The sequence below is a fragment of the Anabrus simplex genome, chromosome 11 (assembly GCF_040414725.1).
Source record: "Anabrus simplex isolate iqAnaSimp1 chromosome 11, ASM4041472v1, whole genome shotgun sequence".
Classification (NCBI taxonomy): Eukaryota; Metazoa; Arthropoda; class Insecta; order Orthoptera; family Tettigoniidae; genus Anabrus; species Anabrus simplex.
Window position 1 is genome coordinate 21,823,734 of NC_090275.1, and position 26,347 is coordinate 21,850,080.

General features: G+C 40.4%; 1 protein-coding gene across 7 annotated transcripts in view; it reads left to right on the top strand.

Moving 5' to 3' along the window:
* IP3K2 (Inositol 1,4,5-triphosphate kinase 2) overlaps positions 1-26,347 on the top strand; it is a 402,764-nt gene that overhangs the window by 366,645 nt on the left and 9,772 nt on the right. For 4 of the 7 annotated variants that reach the window (XM_067155630.2, XM_067155636.2, XM_067155634.2 and 1 more), the window contains 4 exons: positions 18,591-18,764; positions 22,051-22,181; positions 23,929-24,011; positions 25,119-25,287. In XM_067155630.2, the coding sequence (XP_067011731.1) occupies positions 18,591-18,764; positions 22,051-22,181; positions 23,929-24,011; positions 25,119-25,287 (557 nt within the window). The remainder of the gene's footprint in view (positions 1-18,590; positions 18,765-22,050; positions 22,182-23,928; positions 24,012-25,118; positions 25,288-26,347) is intronic. The other 3 variants (XM_067155631.2, XM_067155633.2, XM_067155632.2) reach the window with 3 other exon arrangements.

Sequence of the window (26,347 nt, forward strand, 5' to 3'; positions counted from 1 at the left end):
TACTGAAAAAAAAAAAAAAAAATGGAGAATGTGAGTTTTGCTTCTACACCCCTCACTTTTACAGTTTTCGAGGTGCCGGAATGTAGTCCCGCAGAAGTTCTTTAACGTACCAACAAGAGGCTGACGTATTTGAGCACCTTCAGATACCGCCGGACTGAGACAGAATCGGACCTGGCAAGTTGGGGTCAGAAGGTCAGCGCCTCAACCGTCTGAGCCACTCAGCCCGGCTCCGATATAGTAAATGCGATTTATATAGGCCTATACATTTTTCACCCCCACTTCCCTAGTACGCCTCTTCAGTGATGCCTAGGCCATCTATGACAGCTGTTGGCGTAGGTGTGGAGGATCAAACCAGCTTCCAGGTAACAGAATTAATGAAGGGTGGCTTTTTGTAAAAGGTCATCTCAAAGCTAAAATTAATATCGAAATATCGTTGTTACAATTCGGCTGTCAAACGAATCCTTTTTCACTTAACGCTGGATTATAGGTACTTTTAAAACTAACGTTTCTGAAACAAATTACCGTCCATAACAAGTTGAAAGATATCACTCATTTACCAAAAATGTTACGAGGTTTCACTCTAATAACGCTTGCTCTTTGCTACTGTTTTGTACAGAAACTATTTGTTATTGCTCTGTAGAGGATAATAATAATAATAATAATAATAATAATAATAATAATAATAATAATAATAATAATAATTTTTATTATTTAAGTTTAGGAATGTAAAGAAGCAATACATTATAGGAAAATGTCATACCTGAACAAGTAAGCAGTTGTTAAATCAGGAGAAATGTGTTCATCTTGGTATGTGAAGTACAGCCGGGGTCCTCGTGGGCGCCGGCGTTGTGGAAATTGTCTGCTGACGAGGCTTTGGTGAAGTGTTACTAAGGCCCGGTTTCACAGTTTGAGTTTAAGCCGAAGCTTTAGTAAGCCACGCACGCCGCTTAAGCAAGGCTTACTCTTTGGCTTAAACACTACGAGTTTCACAGTAGGGGGACCATGTGCAGCTTTACTAAGCTGAACATCTCCGAAGTTGGTAATGCTTGCGCATGCGCAGTGATTCAATTCTCATCTTTGTTTACATCCGTAGCCTATGATTGATTGACTTGTAGGTTATACATCGTTTCTAGAGGGCAAACGGTTGGAAATAGGTATATACTATCGCGGACTTTTTTGTAGAGGTTTCTATGCTCTACAATTCGTACACTTACACTTGGGGTCTGTCGTTGATGGTTCACGCAGCGTAAGCCAAGAAAGCAAGTGACCGACCGACATTTTTGTCTCTTGAGCCTCGAAATATATTCAGAAATATAAGTTATTTATTAATGTTATTGGTTTTACGTCCCACTAACTATGAATTTGAGCACCTTCACCACAGGACTGAGACAGGATCGAACCTGCCAAGTTGGGCTATAAGAGGGCCAGCGCTCTACCATCCGAACTGAATCCTTAGCTTAAACCTCAGTTTCATACAGCTTAAGGGCCGGTATTATAATACAGGTTTAAACTGTTGGTTCTGTTTAAACTTCGGTTTATCTGTTAGTCGTGTATTATAAAAGTTAATCTTAAGTTTAACTGGAGATTAATTTTACTGCCACTCATCTACCGTTTAAACTTACGTTTAAGAATACATAACCTTACAACATGGCAGAACGAATGGATCTCGAAGATATTTTTGAGGTGTTTGAAGAAATACTAAGCGATGACGAAGAAGTGGTTCAAATTATTGAACGACCACGGGCACTACGAGTTTTACGAGCAAGGAGATGTCACTTTCATATATGGAATGAAAAATAGTTTTTAAATAGGTTTAGGCTTACAAAACAGACTGTCATAGCCCTATTTCAGCAAGTTGGTGCTAGAATAAAACATCCAAGGAAAACGTAAGAATGTACAAATGACTTTTTGAACTGTTTGAATGTCAAAAGTGCATTTTAGAAAATAAAGTAAATTCCTTCTATTTCAGAAATCATGCTGTAGAACCCCTCAGTCAGCTACTAATAGCATTGCGGATTTATGCCTCCCGTAGTATGTTTATTAAAATGGGAGATTTCGGAGGAATTCATAAGGCCACTGTTTCACGGACTATATAAATATTTCTGTACTAATTACACAAGCAATTCTATTTCCTTACAAGTAAAATTAGGACAACGTTTATGGCTTTTATCCGCCATTTTACCTACAAGAAGTAAACAAAACATTATCGATAGTCATCTTTTCTTGCAAGTCACTGCAAAGCATTATCGACAGTCATCTTTTCTCGCAAGTCACTGCTACCAAGATCGTATATTTCCTTCTTCACCTCAGTTTAACTTAGGCCGGCCATTATAAGACTCAACATCGGTTTAAACTCAAGTTACAGTTTAAATCAATCTTCAGTTTAAACACTCATTATAATACCGGCCCTAAGCCAGTCACAGATAAGCTCGGCTTACCACTTGCACTCCCCACTGTGAAACTCGTCCAGAGTTTAAGCTCCCGCTTAAGCCCGATCCAAGGCTTAAGCGTATAGTGTGAAACCGGGCCTAAAAGCTGCAGGAGATCTTACGAACGGTGAAGTGGTGAATGAATTATTTCCTCCATGGGGTTAATGAAAAGGGAAATTTCTGCCTAGTGGTGGAAAGAGATCTTAGAATATTAAGTGAGAGAAACCCAACAAAGAATCGGTTCTCTTGGAATTAGTCTCCTTGTAGTTTCATGGTAACTCGATCACCATAATAGAGTGCTGTAGGATAAATCGAAATCCTACAGCACTAGCATCATACCGGTACTTTGCTGCGGTTTGAAACTGAAGGTTCTCTTTAAAAGTTTTAAAGTCTGGAGTCTCACGGTCCATGGAGCCTATAGAATACACTCGCGGTTATGAACCCTCTTCTGAATCCAGTAGAACTGGAATGTTTTGCAACCCGTTCTTATTTAACACCTAGGGCAGAGAAGCAAAAAAAAAATACATGTGAAGTTTCGACGTAGTTCGTCCAGCAGTTCTGGAGGAATGAATACTTTTGTTTTCGAAATTAACAGCTATTTAAACTCTTTAAGGGAGAAAAGTTTAAAAATAGTTCTTGCACAGTATGTAGGACAAAAAAGAGCTGCCTTCATGTGAATTTTTGACTTAGTACGTCAAACGGTTTTGGAAGAATTAATCTTTTTTTTTTGTTTTCGAGGTTAATCCTCATTTAACTCCTAAATTGTCAATTTTTTCATACAATGCATCTAGGGTAAACGAACGACCATGCCCTCGTGAAATTTCGACTTCGTATATCAAACGGTTTTGGAAAAGTGATTATATTTCCTATCGGTTCTAACATCCACTCATATCCCTCAGAGGTGGAATATTTTAAGACCATTTCTTACTTAACATCTGATATAAATTTAAATTATATGAGGAGCAACCATCGTGTGAAATTTCAGTCTCGTACACGTCGGACGGTTTTGGGGGAATGAAGATTTTTGTTTTCGGAGCTAGATCCCTTTTTAAAACTCTTAGGGGTGGAATATTTAAACACTGCTTCTCAAATAACTTTTAAGACATAAATGAGCAACTGTTATGTGAAATGTCAACTTTGAACACTTTCGGAGGAATTAATATTTTGTTCTTCAGTTTTTAACCCCCGTTTAATTCTTCTTAGGGGAGGAATATTTTCAGACTCTTCCTTAGTAGACAAATAACACATAAGAACAGCCATCTTGGGACATTCCTACATCAGGGACTTTCGGTGATTCAGTGATCAGTGGGTTTTCTCTTTAATATAGATAAAGAGGGAAAGTTTGTGTGTGGAAGGTAATCTGGAGAACCAAATAATACATAGTGTACAACTTCTCGGCTATCCCTGAACTTAAGTATCAAATTTCAAGAAATTATGTTTCGCCGTGATTTATCGTGTGTAGAAGTGCATTTTATATTAATGTATTTTTGTTAACTAAGCTTTTATCTTATTGACTCTATTTTAGTTCGTGTTTGTGTATTTTAATGTGTTATATTTAACTTCTAACTTGAAGGATATATATCTCTGTACTTCAATGCAATGCCTTATTCCATTGTAATCTATACTTTTTATAATTTTATCAGAAAATAAGGCATTGTGAATTAGATCCACTGATTATTTTAATTTCATACTCATTTTTCATCATTTGTTTTAAATTCTAGTCAGTGGGTATGTTTTAAAATTTTAATTATATTTTTTCGTTCCATTTGTTGTACTCTTGTTGTTTGTTTGTTTGTTGGGTAATTATATTAACTTTACTTTATTATTACACTACTGTAAGTGACCATTGCCACCGGGATATTTCTCATTTGCGATGTATTTGTTAATAATAATAATAATAATAATAATAATAATAATAATAATAATAATAATAATAATAAGGGGAGATAACCTAGCTGTTAGGTCCCTTTAAACAACAAACATCATCATGTTTCGCCGCGATGTAACAAACAGTGAACTGAACCCGCTTTCGGTTTTTGCACGTCTGTCAGAGCTAAAAACTAAGTACGAGGCAAAAATTTGAAGTGTAAGAAAATAAATATTAATTTTCTTTCTGTATATTTTGTACATAACGTTCCAGGTTTTTTCTATATAAAAAAAAGCGAAAACTGAGTTTTTTAAACAACTGGATGTAAATTTAACTCGGGGCCGATGACCACACTATCCATAGCACGCATATAAGCAAATACTAATACGAGTTGTATTGAACCTGCCGACACACACAAGCAACACTGAACGTAGCCAAAGACTCACAAGCCATTGTATCTTGTATTCAGCGCGCTACAAGGACAGGGTGTGGCGCGCACGGCATCTCTGAGGAACAGAAAAGGGAGACATGCGGTCCCATTTCTAAACCTAACTTCCCGTTACTAGTTTCGTTGCCATGTTTATGAGTTGTCACTTTCGTGAGAGGGACTTACTGTCCTGTTGTTTCGCCTTCTAAAACCCATTGGCGAAGCGTGGAATTTAATTTGGGTAACTGAACGGAACACAATCTTTCATGAAATAATAATAATCGTCTTTCTTTCTTTCTTTCTTTCTTTCTTTCTTTCTTTCTTTCTTAATTCGTTTACCATCCAGGGTTGGTTTTCCCCTCGGACTCAGCGAGCGATCCCACCTCTACCGCCTCAAGGGCAGAGTCCTGGAGCGTCAGACTTTGGGTCGGGGGGATACGACTCGCGAGGAGAGCAAGTACCTCGCCCAGGTGCCCTCACATGATATGCTGAACAGGGGCCTTGTGGGGGAATGGGAAGATTGGAAGGGACATGCAAGGAAGAGGGAAGTAAGCGGCTGTGGCCTTAAGTTAGATACCATCCCGGCATTTGCCTGGGGGAGAAGTGGGAAACCACGGAAAACCACTTCTAGGATGGCTGATGTTGGAATCGACCCGCAAACCCCACCCCCACCCCACCCCTATTCATTTGACCTCCCGAGGCTAAGTGGACCCCGTTCCAGCGCTCGTACCACTTTTCAAATTTCGTGGCAGAGCCGGGAATCGAACCCGGGCCTCCGGTGATGGTAGCTTATCACACTAACCACTACACCACAGAGGCGGTTAATAATAATAATAATAATAATAATAATAATAATAATAATAATAATAATAATAATAATAATTGGGCCGGACTGAGTGACTCAGAGGGTCGAGGCGCTGGTCTTCTGACCCCAAATTGGCAGGTTCGATCGTGGCTCAGTCCGGTGGTATTTGAACGTGCTCAAATACGTCATCCTCGTGTCGGTAGACTTACTGGCACGTGAAAGAACTCCTGCTGCACTAAATTCCGGCACCTCGGCGTCTCCGAAAACCGTAAAAGTAGTTAGTGGGACGTAAAGCAAATAACATTATTAATAATAACAAATACCATGAAGACCAGTGGCTTGTTAAGTGTAGTTCTGTCATAAATATAGTATATCCGAAGTTCGGAATTGCCGATGCAGTTGTCTGAGTAGATTTCTTATTTAATACCCTTCTATCTTTGCCATTCAGTTTACTTTTACTTCCACCCCTGTGTGTAGCAAGTGTTTTTTAACTATGCATGTTAACAAAAAAAATGTTTCTGTGGTCCCTGGAGTCACCCTGGCGGGCCGCGAGTTTAAGGCCAGATGCCCTTCCTGACGCCACGTAGTTTTTCAGACCGGGTGGGAAACCAGCAGTAAGCCACTGCGCTAGTCATGTCTCGCTAATTGCGCACGTTAGATACAGTCTAAATTATTTTAGGTCTACTGAAGTCATACATAAAAACACAACACACTTATTTTGAGTTTTACGTAACATTACTGTAAGTTGACATATCTTCCGTGAAATAGTGATGAATCACTGTTTTTCGCTAGGGAAAGCCAGCCTAAAAATTCTGTAGGTAGGGGCGCTCGTATCAGTGAGCGATCCCATCGGGCGACCAGGGAAGGCTAATTTCTCTCCGCTTACCATGGGCTCTTGCTTGCTAGGTTAAAGGCAGATACAGGCATGCACGCCGAACATCGTAACGCACCAAGCTGAAACTGGGCAACGTTACGCATCGCGGGTTAAAAAATAATAATTTGGCTTTAGGTCAGTGTCAGACCAAACAGCTATCTGGCTATTACAACATGCTGGTTTGAACTAACATTTTATTACAATTCAATGATACAGTTTGGAATATATATAGACATATATGTTGTACATCTTCACATTATAATCACATAAATATCCATATAAAATCAGTCAAATTTGTAGGCAAGTTTCTGTTACATAGTTCCTAATAATATTACTTATATACTGTTTCGTCTCTAGTCGCCAGTAGTACTTAGTATACAGGTTGGTAACCGTTGCTTACCGTGAATCAGAGATGTAATCAACACAATTTGCTGTTGGTGGTAATGAGCACATGCAAAAGACAGATGATTTAGGTCCTGAATCGACTGGCCATCACATGAACAGTATGGTGTGTCCACTACATTGATGCGATGAAGGTGACATCTGTGATTGAATCGCATTAGAGTGATTGTCGGGAAGAATCTTCGTTGAGTGTTCCATTGTGCGCGGGGGATTCTGTTCGATCATTGAGTAATTTTTTTAAATGCTGTTTGTTCGGGGCGTCGACCTTACCCCCTACTTGCACCGTATGCGAGGAACCTGCGTGCATTTTGTAAATGGCGGAAGTATAAAGTGTTGAAAGTGAGGAAAGGAACGTTAAGGACGACACAAACACCCAGTTCTCTGGCCATGGATATCAGGAATCGAACCCGGGGCCGCCGGGTGACAGGTGGACGTGTTGCCGCCTACACAGCGGGGCTGGACACCTGGTAGACCCACGGACCTTTATGGCTCTGTTTCCTCCCACCTCTTTGTCCAATGACTATAGGCTCTTTTGTATATAATCACTGTATAATCCTTGAAGTTGCTTGTAGTATTCATGACCTGTCCACTAAACATGCTTCCTTCGCTAAGGCATCTACGTATTCATTATGTGGTATCCCGATGGGGCAGGAATCCATACGAAGTTTTCTCTGGAACCGCGTCTTTGGAGGATAAGCGTAGTAGACAGTGTTGAAAGGACACTCAGCGAATATATGCATCGCGGTTACGAGGTAAACTTTTGCCCACCGCGCTGAAGTCCGTAACACGCAACCTACTAACGTTCCACTTGTTAAGATAGTGCAGCTTGGAGGTAGCTGCAGCAGCCTATGTTTATTTGCATTATGCGAGCAAAAGAAGACGGAAACACACGATGGTGACAGTCAGTCCCAGTCTCGTTTAGGGCCATGACAGTATGGAGCCATTTAGTGGTGTCATTCGGAGCACAACTAGTGCGTCTGAGTGTTAAAGGTGTTACTCGTAGGGTCAGTCATACCTGGCCCACTGACGAAAGCTAAAGCAAACCACCTCACTCCTCATCGTGCATAGTCTTATGATGCAGGTCTTATGATGTGACGGCCGTAGGCGACCTGCGCGTCGTGATGAGAATGAAATGATGATGAAGATGACACATACACCCAGCCCCCGTGCCAGCGAAATTAACCAATTATGGTTAAAATTCCCGACCCTGCCGGGAATCGAACGCGGGACCCCTGTGAGCAAAGGCCAGCACGCTAACCGTTAAGCCATGGAGCCGGACAGATATAGGAGTAAAATTATGTGATGGGAAATACTTTAATACCAGATTGCAATATGTAAATTCAAAACATGTGATATCTAAACGTCTAGATAAGGTGATGGACTGAACTAAATTATTGTCCGATAATAATCTATTAAATAACGATCGGACTGACCGCGCGTGTTAACGCGCTACGGCTATGGAGTCAAGCTCTGCATTCAGGAGACGAGTGGGTTCGAACCACACCGTCGGCTGTCCTGAGAACGGTTTTCTGTGGTTTCCCATTTTCACATCCAGCCAGTGCCAGGGCAGTTCTTATTCATAGGTCACAGCCGATTCCTTTCACCTCAGTACCCAATTTCATTCACCATCGTTCATGTAATCTTCATGAGCTCTGCCAATGATGTCAGGAAGGGCATCCGGTCATAAAAACATTCCATATAATTTCACCTCACCTCATCCGCGAACCCCTGTCCGAAAACGGGACGAAGGGTTAGACATACAATATTCTATTCCAGTAAAACATAAGATCGGAAATTGTGTGATCTTTTTAAACGCCTAAAACAAGATGTAAAATCAAATCGTACAGGGAAAGAGTCGTGTGGTACTTAAACCTCTTAAGTAAACTGATGAACTGATCAGATCAGGAACTGTACAATAAAAATATAAGGTTATGACTTATAATAACATGATGTTATACTGAATAGAGTAGTAAATGAGTTACAGGACTGTGAGCGACTGCAGGGGGACTTCAACAATGTAGTGAGATGGACAGCAGACAATGGTATGAATGTAAATGGGATAAAAAGTCAAGTTGTAAGTTTCACCAAGAGGGAAAGTCCTCTCAGTTGTAATCATTGTGTTGATGGGGTGAAAGTACCTAATGGGAACACTGTAAATCCCTAGGTGTTAATGTAAGGAATGATCTTCGTTGGGGTAATCAAATTAACGAGGTTGTTAAGAAAGGGAAGACTTGGGAGTGCTCGACTAAGTCGTATGTTCTGAGCTGTCGGTGGAGAGATGGCGTGGAATGATATTAGTAGACGAATAAGTGTCTGTGGTTTCTTTAAAAGTTTTTTTTGCTAGTGGCTTTACGTCGCACCGACACAGATAGGTCTTATGGCGACGATGGGATAGGAAAGGCCTAGGAGTTGGAACGAAGCGGCCGTGGCCTTAATTAGGGTACAGCCCCAGCATTAGCCTGGTGTGAAAATGGGAAAACCACCGAAAACCATCTTCAGGGCTGCCGGCAGTGGGATTCGAACCCACTATCTCCCGAATGCAAGCTCACAGCCGCGCGCCCGTAACAGCACGGCCAGCTCGCCCGGTGTCTTTAAAAGTAGGAAAGATCACAATATGAAGATAAAGTTGGAATTCAAGAGGACAAATTGGGGCAAATACTCGTATATAGGAAGGGGAGTTAAGAATAGGAATAACTTAAATTTCCAATTTCTTTAAAATCATCTAAGAAAACACTAGGAAAACATATAGGGAATCTGCCACCTGGGTGACTGTTCTAAATGCAGATCAGTAGTGATTGAAGTTGAAAGGTTACAGTTCTCTTCACATGCTTATGAGAGTAATTAGGGGTTGTAGTAAGGATGTAAAGGAGAGGGCATATACGCCTCTGGTAAGACCCCAATTAGAGTATGATTCCAGTGTATGGGACCCACATTAGAAATACTTGATTGAAAACTGGAAGAGATCCAAAGGAAAGCAGCGCGATTTGTTCTGGGTGATTTCCGACAAAGGAGTAGTGTTACGAAAATGTTGCAGACGTTGGGCTGGGAAGACTTGGGAGTAAAGAGGCGAGCTTCTCGACTAAGTGGTATGTTCCGAGCTGTCAGTGGAGAGATGGCGTGGAATGACATTAGTGGAAGGCTTTGGAATAAATTATCAAGGGAAGTGTTCGATAAATTTCCAAGTTCCTTGAAAACGTTTAAAAAAGAGGTAGGTAAATAATTAATACGGAATCTGCCGCCTGGGTGACGGCTCAAAATGCAGATGATTGATTGATTGATTGATTGATTGATTGATTGATTGATTGATTGATTGATTGATTGATTGATTGATTGATTGATTGGACATTCGAAATGTGCACGAGCGACCCTGAAGAAAAACAATCAAAGACAGATTGTATGCGTCCCGGTACCCAATTGGAATACACCCATTTCATCTTGTGTACTGTATTTGCACAAATCTTTTATAATTTTTCTTCCAAAAATGATTCGATATCATTTGTTCTTTTCCTTATGGTATAGAGAAATGTTGTTTTGTATGGATGTATGTACGTACATAACTGCTGTTAAGCGTGGTGATGAGTACAGAAGGGGATAAAGGATTTCCTTCTCGCGGTACAGTTGGCTTACCGTAAGAATAATGTCTTAATGTAAACTCGTAGATAACTCAGTCTGTAGAACTGCGCACATGCAGTTCTCTTTTTAGGTTGCAGCATTTCAATCATGTGGAGCCTATAAAGTAGAAGTTATGTTCGATGACGTCACTTGAGTCTTATAGAATTGTTATGACATGTAATTAAAGTTGTCTTGTAATCGCGCCTAGGAGAGGTCTTTTCGTTCCTCGATCCTGCAGCCCAACCCGTGCTACCGTTTGTATGTAAATGAGATGGTTGCTCGATCGAAGGCTTCCTCCATAAAGTGTATCGACTGGGAATTGTCTCATTGAATTCGGCCTAGAGTTTTCGCTACAGTGCAATGGTGGGGATAAAAAGCTTCCGTGCTTGTACAGTTGACTCCATGAGTTCCAAAGTGACTTAAAGCCAGATTTTCCCCTACTATTTCTAGCTGAACCTGCAAATGTCGTCCTGAAACACTAAACTATATCGTGAAGTAGTTTTGCCCGTGGCGGAATACAAACCCAATGGCGCAACAGGCTATTTCACCATCCGATAGCTCCTCAATTATAATCATGTAGGCTGAGTGGACCTCGAACTAGCCGTCAGATCCAGGTACCGGGCGAGTTGGCCGTGCGGTTAGGGGCGTGCAGCTGTGAGCTTGCATCCGGGAGATAGTGGGTTCGAACCTCACTGTCGGCAGCACTGAAGATGGTTTTCCGTGGTTTCTCATTTTCACACCAGGCAAATGCCGGGGCTATACCTTAATTAAGGCTACGGCCGCTTCCTTCTCACCCCTATCCCTTTCCTATCCCATCGTCGCCATAAGACCTATCTCTGTCGGTGCGACGTAAAGCAACTAGCAAAAAAAAAGAAGAAAGCAGATCCAGGTAAACATCCCTGACCTGGCCTGGAATCAAACCCGGCGCCTCAGGTAATAGGCAGGCACGCTACACCACGGGGCCGGCAGTAGCGGAAAAGGAAGGGACGTTTATTTATTTCCAACGTGACTACCCTTCCGTAGGTAAGCAGCCTATTTCGATCTCATCTTCAGGAATCACAAATACAGTCTGATACGCCTGACCAAACAGTAGAAGGCATGTGGACAGTGATTCAACAACCACGGTACGGCAACTCTGATACGGAGGGCGCATAAAATAGGAAGTTACTTCGTAATAGTCGCCAACCGTCTGTGTTTTGGAATATAATTTAGGTTTCGTTGAACGGAAGTAACAGATTGCACATACCAGAAAAATCATAGTCGTTACAGGAGTTTGTAACTGCGAAGTATAGAACTGGGGCGGTAACATTTCAGCAAATCCATTACCAGCAGTACAGCTAATAGAGGAGTTTCTGCGTGATGTCGTTGTATATTACACGCAACAAACCTCGTGATGATTCCGTATTGACTTACAAATCATTAAGACTTGACTCGAAAAGTTATATTTGTCCACCTTTCAGTACACTGTTAAGAAAGACTTCACTCTATTAATAATCGTAGCTCTACAATTTGTAAAACAATATTTTGTAATAATGCAGTATGCATTTAGTTGCAAGACTCACAAGTAGACTATTTAAAATCATCGCGCCATATTTTAGTGGACATTTACATGAAGACACTGAGAATGGCTACTGGGTGGCCCTATCTGAGGGGGTCACATATCCGGAGTATCTGACGGACTTCATTGCATCTCCAAGGAGTACGATTAGGAGTGGAATGGTGAGAAGGAAAACATTGTCATCTGGTTAGATCTTGGGGCCTTCAGGAGGTCTCCACGGGAAGGGCCGGTCGAGTCATCACTGGGAGGGTGGCCTTCTTCTCACCAGGGGTGATGACTTGGCCGGACGGTAGGTTATTATGTGGTGTTCTTTTCTTTTTGTTTTTGTTTATAAATTGTGGTGTTTTTTATTTCTTTTATGTATATTAACTATGTCTGTTTTAAAGTTAGTAGTAGTTTGTGTGTGTGGCTTAAGATGAGCACTGTTATTTTTCTCATTCAACGGATCAATTGGGTATTTGTTTACTGTGATCTTGAGAAAAATACATTACATACATACATTATCATTATAGACTGTTATGCCTTTCAGCGTTCAGTCTGCAAGCCTCTGACTAAACGTCGCCACAAACCTCGATTTGCAACTAGTGTTGTGGCCTCATTTAGTTCCATACCTCTTATCTTTAAATCGTTAGAAACAGAGTCTAACCATCGTCGTCTTGGTCTCCCTCTACTTCTCTTACCCTCCATAACAGAGTCCATTATTCTCCTAGGTAACCTATCCTCCTCCATTCGCCTCACATGAACCCACCACCGAAGCCGGTTTATGCGTACAGCTTCATCCATCGAGTTCATTCCTAAATTAGCCTTTATCTCCTCATTCCGAGTTCCCTCCTGCCATTGTTCCCACCTGTTTGTACCAGCAATCATTCTTGCTACTTTCATGTCTGTTACTTCTAACTTATGCATAAGATATCCTGAGTCCACCCAGCTTTCGCTCCCGTAAAGCAAAGTTGGTCTGAAAACAGACCGATGTAAAGATAGTTTCGTCTGGGAGCTGACTTACTTCTTACAGAATACTGCTGATCGCAACTGCGAGCTCATTGCATTAGCTTTACTACACCTTGATTCAACCTCTCTTACTATATTACCATCCTGGGAAAACACACAACCTAAATACTTGAAATTATCGACCTGTTCTAGCTTTGTATCACCAATCTGACATTCAATTCTGTTGAATTTCTTACCTACTGACATCAATGTAGTCTTCGAGAGGCTAATTTTCATACCATACTCATTGCACCTATTTTCAAGTTCCAAGATGTTTGACTGCAGGCTTTCGGCACAGTCTGCCATTAAGACCAAGTCGTCAGCATAGGCCAAACTGCTTACTACATTTCCACCTAACTGAATCCCTCCCTGCCATTTTATGCCTTTCAGCATATGATCCATGTAAACTACAAACAGCAAAGGTGAAAGATTACAGCCTTGTCTAACTCCTGTAAGTACCCTGAACCAAGAACTCATTCTACCATCAATTCTCACTGAAGCCCAATTGTCAACATAAATGCCTTTGATTGATTTTAATAATCTACCTTTAATTCCATAGTCCGCCAGTATAGCGAACATCTTTTCCCTCGGTACCCTGTCATATGCTTTCTCTAGATCTACGAAACATAAACACAACTGCCTATTCCTCTCGTAGCATTTTTCAGTTACCTGGCGCATACTGAAAATCTGATCCTGACAGCCTCTCTGTGGTCTGAAACCACATTGGTTTTCATCCAACTTCCTCTCAACGACTGATCGCACCCTCCCTTCCAAGATGTCAGTGAATACTTTGCCTGGTATACTAATCAATGAGATACCTCGATAGTTATTGCAATCTTTCCTGTTCCCTTGCTTATAGATAGGTGCAATTACTGCTTTTGTCCAATCTGAAGGTACCTTACCAACACTCCACGCTAATTTTACTACCCTATGAAGCCATTTCATCCCTGCCTTCCCACTATACTTCACCATTTCAGGTCTAATTTCATCTATTCCTGCTGCCTTATGACAATGGAGTTTATTTACTATCCTTTCCACTTCCTCAAGCAGAATTTCACCAACATCATTTTCCTCCTCCCCATGAGCTTGGCTGTTTGCAACACCACCATGATGATTTCCTTTTACATTGAGAAGATGTTCAAAATATTCCCTCCACCTCTCCAGTGATTCCCTGGGATCTATTATGAGTTCACCTGAATTACTCAAAACACTGTTCACTTCCTTTTTCCCTCCCTTCCTAAGATTCTTTATTACTGTCCAGAAAGGTTTCCCTTCTGCTTGACCTAGCCTTTCCAGGTTGTTACCAAAATCTTCCCATGACTTCTTTTTGGATTCAACAACTATTTGTTTCGCTCTGTTTCTTTCGTCTACGTACCAATCCCTGTCTGCCTCGGCCCTTGTTTGGAGCCATTTCTGATAAGCCTTCTTTTTACGTTTACAGGCTGCTCTCACTTCATCATTCCACCAAGATGTTCGCCTTTTCCCATCTTTACACACAGTTGTTCCTAGGCATTCCCTTGCTGTTTCTACTACAAGATCCCTGTATGTCACCCATTCACTTTCTATATCCTGAACCTGCTTACTGTCTACTGTTCGAAACTTCTCACTAATTATATCCATGTACTTCTGTCTAATTTCCTCGTCCTGGAGATTTTCTACCCTTATTCGTTTGCAGACAGATTTCACTTTCTCTACCCTAGGCCTAGAGATACTTAGTTCACTACAGATCAGATAGTGGTCTGTATCATCGAAAAATCCCCGAAAAACTCGTACATTCCTAAAAGATTTCCTGAATTCAAAGTCTGTTAAGATATAGTCTATTATGGATCTGGTACCCCTAGCCTCCCATGTGTAGCGGCGAATAGCCTTATGCTTGAATGTATTCGTAACAGCTAAACCCATACTAGCACAGAAGTCCAGCAAACGCTTCCCATTCCCATTAGCTTCCATATCTTCCCCACATTTACCAATCACCCTTTCGTATCCTTCAGTTCTATTCCCAACTCTCGCATTGAAATCACCCATTAGCACTATTCTATCCTTGCTGTTGACCCTGACCACGATGTCACTCAATGCTTCATAAAACTTGTCAACTTCATCCTCATCTGCACCCTCACATGGTGAATACACGGACACAATTCTTGTCCTAATTCCTCCCACTGACAAATCTACCCACATCATTCGCTCATTTACGTGCCTAACCGAAACTATGTTGCGTGCAATGGTATTCCTGATAAAGAGCCCTACCCCAGACTCTGCCCTTCCCTTTCTAACACCCGTCAAGTACACTTTATAATCTCCCATCTCTTCCTCCGTATCTCCCCTTACCCGAATATCACTTACTCCTAGCACATCCAGATGCATCCTCTTTGCTGACTCAGCCAGTTCTACCTTCTTTCTTCCATAAGTCCTATTAATATTGATAGCTCCCCATCGAATTCCATTTCGTTCGCCAAGTTGTTTCCAAGGAGTCCCTCACCTGTCAAATGGGAGTGGGACTCCATTACTCCCATAGGTCCGAGGCTTGCTTAAAGTGTTCTGAGCTCGGTAAATTCATGAAGCAGGATGCTGCCCTACTTGCACATAGTCCAAGTGAGGATCTCTCCTCTAACGGGTTATGGACCACCGGTGAATTGTATAGTCCTAGCCGCCTGAGCACAAGGAGGGCCACGACTCAGAATATATCCGAGATGCCCACTCCCATTCCATAGCAACTGGTATCCCGACTCTCAGGACCACTTACTGGGCCACTCAGCCGTTGCCCATGGTTCACGAACTAGGACGTGACTACAGTAACAGTTAGAACACAAGCACCGTGGTCCACAGATGGCCTAAACGCAAAAAAGAGAGAAATAAATAAATAAATAAATAAATAAATAAATAAATAAATAAATAAATAAATAAATAAATAAATATTTTAGTGGACATGGATTTCAACACACCGTCTCTTTTATGAATCATATTTTATAGCAACGTTTTAGAATGTCTCTGTTAGTCAGCTGATGATGGTCCAACGAAAACCGTAACATGTTCTGGTGTTATACAAAATGTACTTTCATTATTTATTGATAGTGTAAAGTTTTTCTTAACAGTGTATTGAAAGGTGGGAAAATACATTTCTCTCTTAGAAGTCAGTTGTTAATGATTTGTAGTTGTACATAGTCCGTAAAATTTGAGTAATTTTCATTAAAAATGATGCCAATGTTAATGTATATATGAGTACTGTATGTTAAAAGGTAGCTGGCAAATACAATTTTTTGTCATATTTTCGTGTACAAGGCTCTGAAAAATATCGCCCGGTTTGTTCATTGTATGATTTGAGGTTTTCATCAGTGGTGGCCGGTCCAGAAAGCATTGGGCAGGCTGTAAGGAGATGTTTACGATGCTACACTATTGCCATTATATAAACCCCCATGGCACTACAGCCCTTAAAGGGCCTTGGCCTACCAAGCGACCACTGCTCAACTGCACGACGAATCCTCTCGGCCGTTATTCTTGGCTTTCTAGACCGGCGCCGCTATCTCACAATCAGATAGCTCCTCAATTCTAATCACGTAGGCTGAGTGGACCTCGAACCAGCCCTCAGGTCCAGGTAAAAATCCCTGACCTGGCCGGGAATCGAACCCGGGGCCGGCCTCCGGGTGAGAGGCAGGCACGCTACCCCTACACCACGGGGCCGATTGCCAATATATGCCTTTACGAAACCTCAGGAGATGTATTTAGTTCCAACGCTATTCTCTGCTGATCAGACTTGCCCTCCCAGTTTGATGGCGAGCAGCCGCTACTGAGTTTCATAACATTTCAGAATAAAGGAAGTCAGAACAACCACTCACAAAAATTCCCCACGCTACAAGCTATAATTTATTCTTTAGACTTCTGTGTACCTGTAGACCTGTTTCTACAATTCTCCATCTCCGTGAAAAGTCTCTAAATAACTTGTAATGCTGATATGAACCATAACATGTATTTCAAACCATCTACATTAATCCCTATCCTATAAATATTTATATGAGTGTTAGAAACTAGCAAAACATAATAGTGCAGATACGAAATTTCGTTTTCATTTTACTGTTTCTTGTTAAGATTGAATTAGATTAGACACGGCATATTGTTTCTCATTGCCGGGCTAAATGGCTCAAACGGTTGAGGTGCTGGCCTCCCGGCCTCAACTTGGCAGGTTCGATCCTGGCTCAGACTGGTGGTACGTATTTGAAGATGCTTCAATACCTCAGCCTCATGTCGGTAGGTTCACTGGCACGTAAAAGAACTCTTGCGGGACAAAATTCCTGCTCCAGTGCGTCTCCGAAAACCGCAGAAGGTAGTTAGTGGGACGTAAAGCAATTATTATTGTTGTTGTAAATATAAATTTAAAATTGTTCAGATAGGATATTAGACTGGTTTAGATACAAAATTGTTTTTTATCTACTAGTTTCTTGTAGGGCCTAAGGATTGAATTACATTAGATCTGAAATATTGTTTCTTTCTCATTGTAAATATACTTGAATAGTTTAGATATTCGATTGATATTAGACTAATTTGAAACTTATTGGCAAACACATGTAAACAATTAGCACTGTAAATGGGATTGGAAACCCTGTGGTGCGCAGTAAATAAATAAATTTTAGTTTGTTAATACAGTGTAGATTATATGAAAATCTGCCCATTGTTTGTAATCCCCTTGCAGTTCTGCATCCTATTCTGAAGGCAAATTTTGCTTCTGTCCAAAAAAAAAAAAAGTTGCAAGACAGTATTTAGAACATTTTGTACAAAAAGCTTTCAGAGCAGTTCCTTCTGTAAATCAGTGGTCGAGTATCGGCCTCCAGACGAGTTCAGACTGGGTAGAGGTAGTCGGATTTAAGAAGGGCGGAAAATAATCCTTTCAGGCCTTCGTGATGTCGGAGATCTTTGATGACTCGTTTGGTCTGTACATGACAACGTTAAAACTCAGCCAGAGATCGCGCAAGAGAGTTCTGATTTCTCAGTTATGGCGTCAAATCAAAATGTCTGTAAGATAGCAGCTGAAGATATGAGGAGGTTTACTTTCAAATCGGTGTTAAGTGGCAAAAATTGAGAACAGGACATGGTTTTATATTTATTTTCTCAAATCTTCTTAACAGCAGAACTCCTAAGTAGTGGTAACTCATCAATCATCGTGCATACTGGTTCGTATTTGTACCATGGTAGTTTATAATAATAAGAGAAAAGCGCACAACGTGCATAGATGTTCTGCATATAGCAATTCAGTCACTACAAAGTTGTGTTAGGGACGTCTCTGGTGACACCATAGTGCATGATACAGATCACTGTTTATCGCACTGTTCACATACATACGATACTTTCTTGCATACGCGATGGTGGAACCCGTGCACTGCGAATCGTGTCAGCGTTTGGCGCAGATCGTAGTCCACATCTTTCAAGTCTGTAGACGTCATTGCTTCGATCGAGTAGAATTCCAGCCATATCTCTTTTTTCTTGTTCTGAAATTCTTCCAAGAGTTCCTGATGTGCTTTTGTGGATGATAGGGGCATTTTCTATCTTAATTGTTCTATGAAGAAAGGTTCTCTGACGAGCTCGGAATGCCGTTAATAGGCCCTACTATATTTTAATCTTTGCTAATGTTATGTTGCAGGTAACTTCAAGGCGGGACCTGAGCAAGGAACCATCCTCAAGAAGCTGTGTCCTAAGGAGGAACTCTGCTTCAAGGTGCTCATGAAGGACGTGCTGAGACCCTACGTTCCCGAGTATAAGGGATCAGTGACGTGCGAGGATGGCGACTGTATCCTTACGACCCCTCAAGACAATAGTGTCCTCTTCATAACTAACTGTCTGTAGACTAGCGGAGTAACTTAACTTGGCTGTGGGAAGCAATGTGTGAATGTCTTTCTTTCACTATGTATACCGAACAGTATTTCTGTTCTGTTCTTCGCTTTTCTCTCGCTTATTCTCTCATTTCTGCCTCCTTTTCCTTTCAGATTTCTCACTTTAAAAACATGTAATTCAGTTATTCCCTCAGTAGTGATCTCCTGTATTTTGCAAGAAAGATGTAAACCCTCGTTTGTTAGATCAAACTATCCCTACATCGTTCTGATTTTTGAGCGAATCTGCTATGCAGCAACGAAAGCTTGAATGGATTAAAAATACCTACCGTACTTTATTCAATAAGCTAGAGGTAACAGACAAGGAGAGAATGTTTGGCAGCTAACATCAGTATGAAAACTCTGTACATTTCTTTATGATAAAACTGAGCAGACTCTTATACAGCCCATGTGTGGGTGATAGTGGTCTTTCATAAAAAGGGACCAAAAACGAGATCCTTAGGGGTAAAGTCGAATGGCGACCACATGCCTCAACTTGCTTGTCAGGCTCCTGTCCGACCTCGGTTAACTCTTTTCTTCCAACCTCGGAGATATTAGGTCCGCGAGGCCGAGGGTATCTCATTTTCTTGTCCTCATATTCTCTTTCTTTTACCGATATTTTAATTTTTTTGAAGGATCGGATCTCTTCCGTTTTTATTTCTGATTATATTCAAGCTTGGATGGTTGCTCAGTTGTACTTCCCTTTAAACATTAATCACCACCGTCCCTTCAGTATGAAGTCCCAACCCGAGGAGCACTAACTCTGACAAATTAAAGAAATATTTGAATGCGAAGGAATTCCAACATTTTGGTTCTCACTAAGTGTTTGAAAACACTTGCTGAAGCTGAGGAAATAATGAAAAGTATTACATCAACTATTACTGTAGAAATTAAGTTTTCAAAAATCAATTGTTCAGAAATAAACTTTTTGAAGAAATAATTACTCAAAAATGTGAAACGAATAACATTAGCAAAACTTACCAGGTTCTAAAGCTGAAATATTACCAAAGTATGAGTCTATTTTAGGCGTTAGGACACAATATCATGAAACAAAGCATCCCACAGTTACATGCATAAAGGTTACAAAAGAGAGAAATATCATTTATTAAACCATCAACTTCCCTCTCTGTATGGCTGCCAACAATGGACAAGCTGTATAATAGTTAAATGAAAATGAGAAGTAACATGTAGGTATTATCAGTAGGCTGATTGAAGGGAGGCTAAAAAATGCAAGAATGAGGATTATAAATGACGTTCACAGGTTGTAGATGTGAGTTCTCACTAACCTCACTGAGCCACATATTATAGGTATGACGAGGTCCAAAATCCTGTCCTTTCTAGAACTAGATGAAGGAGACTGGCACAGTACCATGAGCTCCAACAACAGCTGCAGCAGTTCTCCATTGGCCTTTTATGGCTCTGTTCAGTTGGTTGCAATGCTAATACAAAAAAAGATAATAAATACACACAAATATACTTAATTTATACTGGGTGTATCATAACTATACCAACAAAAAATCAGGGATGTTCTTTGTTTTATGTTGAAAACGATGGTGCAATCGGATAGGCGGAGAAAACTTTTCTTCTCGAGAAAATGAGGTTACTTTGTTCGGGTGCGTGATTAAAATTGACAAACTCGCTGTATTTGTTATGCCAGACCAAAAGTCGCTGCCGTGCATCAAGGAAGAGAAGGGGAGGCAGGGGAAGTGGAGTGTATGATGGAGACAGAGATAATGCTCCGCATGTACGCACAAGTTTCTTCGTTCATCCCGCACAGGATTGTCATTACCTGTTACAGGAAATATCCACAGTTTGTTTATTAAACTGCACACACAGTACAACAACACACTTTTCAGTCAAGGAATGCACCAGATCGTTTCTCTCCCGTCTGTTGGTCGCAGTAACGTTCTTTATTATTTGACATGCTCGACGATGCAATACTGCTGCCCCACGATTGTGTACTCCTTCACTCACAACATTGTAAATAGAATGAAAGACTGACTAAAGGAAACAATACGTCCAGGGGTTTGATTGTAGGAGATGTTGAATATTCCCCCTCGTACTTCATTGCACAGTTCACAACGGTGTAGTAGTGACCTTTGGACTCTGTTCAGGATGTGTGGTGTGTCTTGCTCTTCCTCTCCCTTCCCTTCACTCCTCTGCTGCACAACAGCAGGCAGCAGCTGACTCTCTGGCACAGCAAATATGGCGAGTTTGTCTATTTGAATCACGCGCCCAGAAGCAACAAAGCACAAAGTAACTTCATTTTCTCAAAAACGAATATTTTCCCGCCAATCTGATTGCACCATCATTCTTAACATAACACAAGAGCATCCCTAATTTTTTGGTTGGTATAGTTATCATACGCCCTGTAGGTATAATCATCATCATCATTGTTATTGACCAACTCCAGTTTCCCAGATGTGGTATATGAGCCCCTTCCATTTTGTTCGGTCCATGAACCATTCTTCATTCACAATCCACTCCCAATCCAACCTCTCTCCTCTACATCCCCCCGAGGAATTAACCAATGAAGGTTAAAATCCCCGACCTGGCCAGGCGTAAAACCCGTATCCCTCTGAACCAAAGGCCAGCATGCTAACCATTTAGCCAAGGAGCCAGACATGACCATTAATAAAACGCATGGACAAACTCTTGAAAAAGTGGGTAGTCTACTTACCTGAACCAGTATTCAGCCATGACCAATCGTAAGTTGTACTATCTCGTGCAAGATCGTTTGAAAATTTTAAGATCCAGATTCAGCCGAAGGGTCGAAGCATGGAGAGTATTGTACGGAAAGAAGTGTTATAAACTAAATTACAAATGGATCAGTTATTATGTACCGGTATTAAATGTTCATAAAACTAATGAAAAGGGCAGGCAAAACAATATGACTGCGACAGGCTTATCGAGAAGAGTTATCTGACCTATGTATAAGGAGTGCTGCAGACCAGAGCAGTTCCACTAGTTTATCTTTAATTTTAAAATATGTGATCTTTTTTTAATAATATGACAGTTATAATTATTGTTTTGTTCTTTATTTATAAATGTAGTGAGTTCAATTAAAAAGTAAATAAATCAACAATAATATGTTACTACTTCTTGGTGAACTTTGCATCTCCCTGTATTTGGTCAACTGGTCAGTTTATAAATCCAGCACTAGTTGACAGTTGTGAGACTACGTAATGTAATGTGGAGTACAGGTTGTGGATATCCTTCCTTGACCATTTCCAGCAGTATACCTCCAACTACAGGATTTACTTGGAGACTTCACATCCCCGTGTGTAATGGACTGTAAGATTGGAGTTCGTACCTACCTGGAGGAGGAGTTAGCCAAAGCCAAGGAGAAACCCAAACTGCGCAAGGTGAGGCCCACATTATACTTCACGTTCTCAGCTGATTTGTTTAGAAACATGCTTGGTTAGCATAAAAGAATGCTTGGTTAGCATAAAAGAATTGCAAAAATTAGGTTCATCATTTTTTTCAAATTCACCAAACTGAAAAATGTGTGGACAAGGATTTTAATCCTTGTTTGGTGATTGAAACAAGTTTACCTGGCCTATTATAAGCTTTCTGATAATGCAGCAGTCACCCTGGCAGGCTTAGGGCCCTTAATCACCAATATGAGCCATTGGTTTAGTGCTTTTAGTTTAGTGGAGGGGAAGGTCCAAGGAAAAACAATATGAAATAGAAGTAGTTGGAACCACTCTATGACAAGAATGTGGACTTGGCCCAGTTCTATGGTCATATCACGCCTGTATGGAGCAAAGTGTAGAACTGTGCTTCTGTGATGGTTAGCATGAAGAGGTATATATTGAGACAAAGAAAAAAACCACATTCCCCCAGCCAGAAAAATTAACCAGCGACTCTTGGCACTGCAGGCTGATACACTGCCCATTCAACCAGTTAGCCTGATATAAAAGAACTAAAGGGTATAAATTGTCCAATGACATAATTCTTCCTTGAGATTTTGTATCTGTTTACTTGAATTCTTGGGCTGAGTAGCTCATACTGTTAAGGCGCTGGTCTTCTGCTCCAACTTGGCAGGTTCAATCATGGCTCAGTCCGATGGTATTTCAAGGTGCTCAAATACGTCAGCTTCTTGGTAGATTTACCGGCACATAAAATAACTCCTGTGGGACTACATTCCAGCACCTCGGCATCTCCAAAAAAACATAAAAATAGTTAGTGGGATGTAAAGCCAATAACATTATTAACTTGAATTCTTGGTTTTGATGCTGGGAATGTTTGTTTCATCAATCACATTGGTATGATTTTATGGGGAAAACAAAATTATGAACCTAAGTAAGAGGCATAGGTGCTTCCTAGCCAAGGCATGCTTGGTTCTCCTAGATTGATGTAGATGAGGGGGGAGAATAGAAAATAGAAACAAGATTTCTGCTTTGGGTGAGGCACTTGGCCCTGAGGTCCACTGTAGCTCTATGGCCAGTCCTCCTAAGAATTAATGTTCCATCCCACTGAGTGCTGAGGTTACAGGTGAAGGAAGCCTTTATATTATGCTCCTCCAAGGGCCTTCTTGGCCCGTATGTCGGTGAATGCTTTTTGGTAGTAGTAATAGTAGTAGTCTATAGGAGTAGTTATTCTATTCCCAGTAATAGGGGCAGCCTTGTATGTCCTACCCTGAGGCCAAATATCATTTCGAGGTGCCACAGGTATTACAAACCTATCAGCTGTTCCATTTCTAGGCATCGACCTAGCACAATGATTCTGAGGAGGATTTGCTGTAGACAATGCTACAATCGCACAATTTTTAACCTTTCACTTCGACTTACCATTTATTGTAGCCATAATAGTAATAATTCACCTCCTTTTCCTTTGCCAAACAGGGTCAAATAACCCCTTAGGTTTAAATAGAAAGAAAATTCAGTATTGTAACACTTGACCTTAGTTTCTCGGTCTCGTGGAGGCTGAACATGTAGCTACAGATACAATTCATAGCCATAGCCCACAATACCTCTTTCACTTTTCTAGACAGAATATCCTTATGGGTTGTAGAGTCCTATTTGTTCCCCAATCATTTCAATCATTTGAAAATGATGACGCTGCTTTGCTGCTATAAATGTTGCTATATTCTGCTGTGATCAATTGCAGGACATGTACGAGAAGATGATCCAGATCGACCCGGAAGCTCCAACAGAAGAGGAACATCGACTGAAAGGAGTTACCAAACCCAGGTACAGTTGATGAAATATCTTCACAAGACTGTGAACCTCTAATTCCTTTGTCTAAAAGAACCTTTGGTAACTCCTGCATTTCAAGTAAAACATTCAGCTAAAGTCCATAAAAAACAATAATAGTCACAATTAGAATATGGAGTGTTTACTGTACCAGTAGTTATTAAAAAGCAGGTCTGGCAGAGTTTTGATTCTCAGTAGATCTAGGTTTGGAATTGTCACCTGAAAAATGTGGTATCAGGAACAGTGCCTAGTCTTAAAACTGTGGCAAAAACTCAAAATTAATCAGGTGACCCCAGAACTACTTGGAATAAACTGAAGAATATTTTAGGATAGAAAACATACATACAGAAAACACAGTACCGGTAAGTTAGTCCAGTGGAGGTATCAATATATATATATAGAGAGAGAGAGAGAGAGAGAGAGAAATGAATATTAAAACATGAAAGGAGTGGGATAAAAACCAAATTCTTACTTACTGTCATCTTCATAGACAGTCTTTTGCCATCAATCTCAGTTTTTCAGATCTATTTCTTCTTAGCATCCAACATGATTGTTTGTGCTTCCCAATTTTACCTGGGGAGTTTTCACATTCTCTAGAAAAGAGAAAGATCTTGTGTTGAATGTGCTTGGACTTCTTCTTTTTCTTCTTCAATGTCTTATTCTTCTTCAATGGAATACATAGGACCATGCAGAATCAACATTTTTTTGGCCTTCTTTTTTGCCCAGTAGTAACTCATTCTTAAGACCTGTGCAAGTTTCCATTCCTGCAACCATTTACCTCATGTAGGTTCCTGTTCTTCCTCAAATCCCTGTGTTTGGACTATAAATAATTCTGATCTCACTCCAATCTAGTAGATGTGGTGACCCTAGTTTAATAATAGATACAAGTAGCAATAAAGCATGTTGTTTCACCTTCAACCAATTAGCTACAGAGAAACTTACACAATACTGAATGCTGACTGAATTCATGATGTTAAATTTTGAATTATGGAATATTATAAGGTATGAACTCTGTTCAGTGCACTTTATTTTTCCTTGTAAAGTTTAATGTAAATTTAAAGGTTATTTCTTAACAATATTGTTTTTTTTTCTCTTTCTTTTTAGGTACATGGTTTGGCGCGAAACCATCTCATCCACAGCTACCCTGGGCTTTCGCATTGAAGGTATTCGTAAGAGTGACGGCAAGTCTAGCAAGGACTTCAAGACCACAAAAACGAGAGAGCAGATCGTGCAGGCTTTCCGTGACTTCACTGAGGGCTTTCCTCATGCTGTGGTGAGTATGTGAACTGTTTATCTTCCAGTGACCTCACAGTAGATAGTCTAAAATACTGTATCTCACTCTGATACCACAGTTGTGATAAAGAAGCCAAAATCATTATCTCTTGAAACAGATTTTGTCCTATACACCCTCGTGCCATTGCCAGATTGCTGCTTAACAAGAATGCATTATCTTAAATAAAATTCTAGGGGTCTGCTGTCTGAAATGTCATTTATTTTGCCGAAGTTTTATATATTTATCCGGTTTAAGTCAACCCAAGATCATATTAGTAGTTTTTAGCTTTCGTGTCTGTTTGTCTGTTTGTTCCACCATCATGGGTAAATGGCTGAATAGATCTCAACCAAACTTCATATTTAGAGTCTATTCATCCAGGAGCAGGTTTCCATATACATACATTTTAAAAATCACTGATTAGACTAGGGGTTTATAGGAAGACCAGAAGAGTGTTTTTCAGTTTTCTCTTACATTATTGATTATATGTCAACCAAACTTCATATTTATAGTCTACTCATTCAGTAGCATGTTTCGATCTATGAATAGACTGGGGGGTTTATAGGAAAACCAGAAGAGATTTTTCAATTTTCTTTTACACTAGTGATTATATCTTGAACTAACTTCATATTTAGAGTCTACTCATCTAGGATCAGGTTTTGATATGCATATTTTTAAAAAATCACTGAACAAACTAGGGGTTCATAGGAAAACCAGAAGAGTTTTTTTTTCAGCTTTCTCTTACACTATTGACTATATCTCTACCAGACTTCATATTTCAAGTCTAATCATCCAGGAGCAGGTTTCGACATGCATATCATTTAAACATCACTGAATAGTTTAGGAATCTGTAGGAATAAAAGAAGAGATTTTCGATATATATATATATATATTTTCATTATTGACCACATGTTACTTCACATAAATTCCTGAAGGAAAAACGTAATCCACTCCAAATTCCTGTGCGAAGAACGGATACAAATGGATGAGTGTTTATTATCTCTGTGAATAACAACCATAATTCTTGGTTCGTCATCATCATCATCATCATCATCATCATCAT